Genomic DNA, 5,526 nt, shown 5'->3' with positions numbered 1-5,526 from the left:
AGTAAACAAACTTTAGCTAGATTATAGGCTTGATTATGTAAATTAGTCAACAAACTTTAGCTAGATTGTAGATTTGATTATATATATATTTTTCTAAATTAATCGACAGTTTATGGATAACTTGGAGGGATTGGATATATATTATGCCTTTCATCTTCTTTTTCAAGATGGAAAAAAAAAAAAAATTGAACTAAAATATGAAATACCTAACCTTGAATCCTTGATTAATTTGCATCATATTTAAACGATCCCAAATTAAACTAAACACATTTCCCATTTTCCATGAAATATATAACAACTACACAATGAAACTTTCCTTGAAAAACATTCAAGGAAATTATTTTTCATAAAACAAATTACTAACCATAAAATACATTTCTTTTTCTTTTTTTCTTACCAAATCTACAATATATATATAGATCTATATAATAATTTAGTGGAATACTATTTCACACAATAGCAGCAACTTTCACAAATTACAGCATAGTGAACTCAGAAACTACTACTACTAGTATTGTTTCCGACGGACCTGAAAAACGCAATCAAATCGTCGAAAACATCTTCCTTTGCACTTGTGCTGAAGAGGAAATCAACATGGCCATAGTGCTCCAAGTAATGCAACTGAGGTTTAGATGGCAACTCGTTGTAAGTATGCATCACATCTGTTATATCTGCTAATCCGTCGCTGCCTCCGTACCCCAGCCATATTGGCAATGATTTCGGTATCATACGAAGATCGAATACTGGTGGTTTGTTCTGACCGTACATCCTCATGTTCTTAAGTATTCCGTAATCGTAGCGTGCGAACGTTCCTTGGCGAATCACTGTTGAGAACCACGCAGAAAGAATTTAGTTGTGTGATCTGATAAAATGTGGAAAGTGCAGACAAGATTTATAGACTCACTCTGGAATAGATGGTGCATGTTTTTGCTAGAAGTCGGATGAGGTTCGTAATTGAAGAAAAAGTCGAGATGTGTCATGTTCATGCAACAATTCGGCCCTGCAGTATCATAGATATACTTCTTTTAGAATCGAAAGATAGCAAATAGATATCGAAAGTTCGATCTTCACTCACAATATATGTAAAATGAACAGAAACTGACTTCAAAATAACATCATGAATGTAAGTCTTTAACTTTGATGGATGTCAACTTATTCCTCAGAATGATCTAATGATTCCTACGACACGGACATGAATACGTGATGTTTCTCTCACCTTTTCCGCCCATCGAAAGGGCTGTTGAAGAATCAATTACACATATGATGATATGAATCATAATGTTCGTTAAGTTGCATATAGCATATCAAGTGCATTATCTTATCCTACAGAAACTAAAGAAGTACGAGGGAACATAAATGTACAATTTATAAGCCCCCTTAACTTTTCCTATTTATCATATTGAGCCCTCGAGTTTCAATTATGTCACAAATGAGCCCCTAAATTGTGGCAAAGCATTCCTCTCAATATCATTAGCCTGATAAGTTAGACTCAATATGCATCAAAATAATGATCGAGTGGGTTCAAAATAAAAGAACCGGGAGATCTCAATGTAACAAACATGAAAAGATGAGCGGCTTCAAAGAAGTTTTGCCTTATACCAACAACAAGGCCGCTGTTAGCGTGTCAAGTTTCAAATTTCGCATATCAGTTATATGGGGGGATCAGATGAGGGATAGGTAAGGCACACCATTCTACCCTTCTAACAGGCAGATTTTCGAGAAAATTACCAAATCAGATCCAGGACTGCAGCTTGAATATCAGAAACAACTACCACAGGTAGACTGATTCAACCATCAGAATTATATATATATATATATATATATATATCCTAGTTCTGTTAACCACATTGTTTAATCTAAAGTTTGAAAACAATCTGAAGAATTTTGCCTTCTTAATCCCAGAAACGGCTAAGAAATGAACTAAAACATGCTCAGAAACTTGATGATCACTAAACCAGAAATTATGATAGTACATGGGAAAATATTGATTGAACTGGTAGATACTAGAATGTGATTCCAAGTTAGAACAGCTCATAGTAATGCAAGATCAGACCAACTAACAGGGAACAGTTGCATTAGACAACACAGAGAACAACTTATTCAGTGAATTAAACAATCTAACTTGAGTCTATTATATCTTGACAGAATTTTTCAATGCCATAACCATATTATATGCATAGATGGATTGGAGGTATGGTTATCTGAATTATTACACTAATACCAGCTTAATTAATTCTAAGGCCATCTTGGTCTTGGTCCTACTTATTCGGACTATTGGGACTGGAAACTGATCCAGATTCACAGTGACTTCAAACACCTAAAATTGGCCGACAAGAAAACATCGATCCAGGATTCTCTTTGCAAATGTTTGCTCAAACAGAACTCCACAACATTATTTTTTCAAATTTCAATATCATTGTAAAATACTAACTGCAATTTCATAAAATTTTAGCATAGGTCTCTGTTCCACAAACCCAATTTGGAATTAAAACCAGATTTTGGTTAGAAAATAGCATAACCCTAAAATATAGAAACTTCAAAAAGCATGCAGCAAGTTTTCTTCCAAAACCCTCTTTTGCAATTTGCCTATATTTAGGAGCCACTATCTCCATCATGGTCACTATTCACAGTTGCGAAACTGACAAAAACCATTCAAACTTCCAACAAAGTTCATATCAATAGAGCCTTTGAACTAGACAACACATCATTTTCCAATTAGATATAATTATGGTAATTTGCTCACTGAAAAAAAAAAAAAAAGAAGAAAAGTTTGTTTGCTAGTAAACAAAATTATTGAATCTTGTGGAAAGAGAAAGGACCTGTTATAGCGGCCAGTATGTCATTACACTCTATATGACCACCGCAAACAAAATCAATAAGGTCAATTAAGGGTTGCCTGCAGACAAATACAATAAAACATAAAATGAGCACATCATATAAAACTACAACTGTTAGGGCCAAAAGTCCAAGTACATAATATGAGGGGGAAGCGAGAGGCATGATAAAACCTTTTAAAGTCCAGTTGATGTATTCCCATGCCCAGAATCATCTGTCAGAACGAAATAGTATGGTCACTGTTTCACCAAGAGAAGACATGGAAAGAACAACAAATTTTACCTGATCAAGATGCATGGCGACCATTCCAACTGGAAGTGGAGCAGTAATATGTTTCAGGTATGATATCGGACATAGAAGAGCAGCAGCTTGGACCATTTCCACTATGTTTGGCTGTGTGAAAGCTGCCCAAGACATGATTGTCCCCTGTAATTGAAGTCAATAACTGCACACGACAACAAGGAGAAAAAGTATCCCTCATTAAGATAACACGAGCTATACCTGCGAATGTCCAACAACAAAAACTTTGGAGTTTGTTGTTGAATATATGTGACCAATCATTGCAGAAAGGTCATACAGAGCCATATCCTCCCAGGTCCAGTCCCAAAATTCCTGAGAAACAGGATTCTGTTAAATAACCAAAGTATGGAAAAATACCATGCAGGCGAACATAGAAAGGAAGATTTTAACAGGCTTAGTGTTCATATCAACTTCTCCACCACAAGCACAAACAACACAGCATAACTCAAGTCAAGAAGCTGGCAGATAGGCATAATTTATAGACTTTATCTACCTTATCCTTCTCTGACAAAGTCACATGCCCATGGCTCAAAAACGTCCCACGCACACTTCCAGCCCATACATCGAAACCCTGATCTGCAAGAAGGTAGCCTAGAGACTGTTCTGGAGCACCCAAAAACCATGCATCACCCGCCTGTATGCATTTTTAAATTAGGCAACATTATTTAGATCAGCCAATCCCATGATTGAAGGTTATCCACAAGTACCAGCAAAGAACATACTAACCCTTTCCAAAATATTATGAGGAAAGTATTCTGAAAAAGCATGATAAAGTTAACAAGTAAAAGAAAATGGGAGACTCAAAATTCAAATGTCTGATTTTAGCCAGAAACGTTTCTTATTTTAAGTAAAATGTGCAGAAACATTAACCTTGCATAACTTATCCACATATAATATAATTCATCATTCTCAAAGTAATTTAGCCAAAAAGCATTTCCTGGTAAAGAAAAAAAAACATTTGCATTTTACTGGACATAATATTATTGACAGGGTTAACATTCACGGCTGTGTGTAATTGTTGGAAGGGGTAATGTGTTCTAAACCTCTCAGCAATATTTGAATGCACTGTTTTCACTAATAAGATCAATTAATCTTATTCCAATTGTCAAATCACTGCAACCATAAAGACATAGTTGTTAAAATGTAACCCGAATTCAACGTACATGCTCATACGAATCAAACAATTCAGTCTGATATAAAGATAATTAAGCAACAACATGAAAGATTAAGCAGGGAACTTCACCATAAACAGTCCATGCTGAAGCAGAACAGGAGGGCCACGTTGCAGCCTTAGACCCACATTACGAGATGAAATGCGTTGAAGACCTAGTAGATAACCATCCCTTGTCTGAACCTGAAAAAAAGAAAATAAACAATCAACTTAGCACCAATTAAAACAAAATTAAGGTAAAATCCAAATTCTACAGAAAATTTTTCCAGACAAAAGAAAATAATACACTCCAAGCTTCCTCTAGACAAAGAGAAAATAGAAATTCCGAACAATTTCACACATAGCAATCCATGAATTGTTAAGTACTGCATCAAATTAAACAATCAATACACATAAAATTCGAGATTGTAGAGAGATTATGCTTTTCAAATTCGCTACTCCACAGCTAACAAAAAATACAAAATAAACGCAGTGCACTGAGTTCAGAGAGAGTGAGCATACAGTGTAGTCTGTGCAAGGGTAACCGGCGGGTATGATGAGCTCATCACACAAGTTCTCGCGTGCTGGTGATCGAATGGCGTCAACAGAGGCAAACTGTCCGGCGAAGATGTAAATAGAAAAACAAAGAATCGCTGCAGCAATTACGGCCGTTCTCATATCCACTCACTAGGATTGGACTGAATTGATGAATTATCACGATAAGCTGTGGTTGTGGTTGTGGTTGTGGCTATGGCGGAGAACCGTCGCCACGACCAGAAGAACTGGCGGAGAACGGAATAAGGCGATTAGGAGCTTTCTTGTTTGTCCCGCAATGGCATATGTCAAAACCACTCGCAGTTGGAAGTGCGGTTATTATAGTTTCTCCACAGTCGGACTTGAATCCATTCATGGCCATTTGAGAGAGGGAAAGGAAAAGGAAATTAATAATGAAAAGTAAAATGATGTTTAGATAATAGATATTAATAATTCAAGTGGGTCAATTTCTTTACTTGTAAATTATAAAAGCCATCCAATTACATGTGGCTACATGTCACTCTTTTACTCGTGTTAATCCGTTTAATTTTTCTCTACAAAATAAAAATATGAAATAAATCTTTTATTGAAATCAGAATCGGAATGATAGGGAATCGATAACGGAATCACCATTTAATAATTTTGTTTGGTTTGACGCCAACCATAAAAGGTATGTCCGCATTGCTAGAGCCTTCACAATTTTTGGT

At 35.8% G+C, this 5,526-nt stretch overlaps 1 protein-coding gene across 1 annotated transcript; it reads right to left on the bottom strand.

Annotated features, from left to right (window-relative positions):
• Nucleotides 1-306: 306 nt before the first annotated feature.
• LOC136226339 (triacylglycerol lipase 1-like) lies at nt 307-5,173 on the bottom strand. The gene is made up of 9 exons (XM_066014781.1): nt 4,808-5,173; nt 4,379-4,489; nt 3,629-3,769; nt 3,337-3,447; nt 3,118-3,261; nt 3,009-3,049; nt 2,820-2,896; nt 905-1,000; nt 307-824 (listed from the first exon to the last, which is right to left on the bottom strand). Exons 1-9 carry the CDS (start codon nt 4,961-4,963, stop codon nt 493-495), a joined length of 1,209 nt encoding a protein of 402 aa, XP_065870853.1. The 5' UTR covers nt 4,964-5,173; the 3' UTR covers nt 307-492.
• Between the last annotated feature and the right edge of the window lie 353 nt (nt 5,174-5,526).

This window comes from Euphorbia lathyris, chromosome 4, assembly GCF_963576675.1.
Source record: "Euphorbia lathyris chromosome 4, ddEupLath1.1, whole genome shotgun sequence".
Classification (NCBI taxonomy): Eukaryota; Viridiplantae; Streptophyta; class Magnoliopsida; order Malpighiales; family Euphorbiaceae; genus Euphorbia; species Euphorbia lathyris.
Note: the sequence above shows the minus strand (reverse complement) of the source record. Positions and strands in the feature narration are given on the sequence as shown.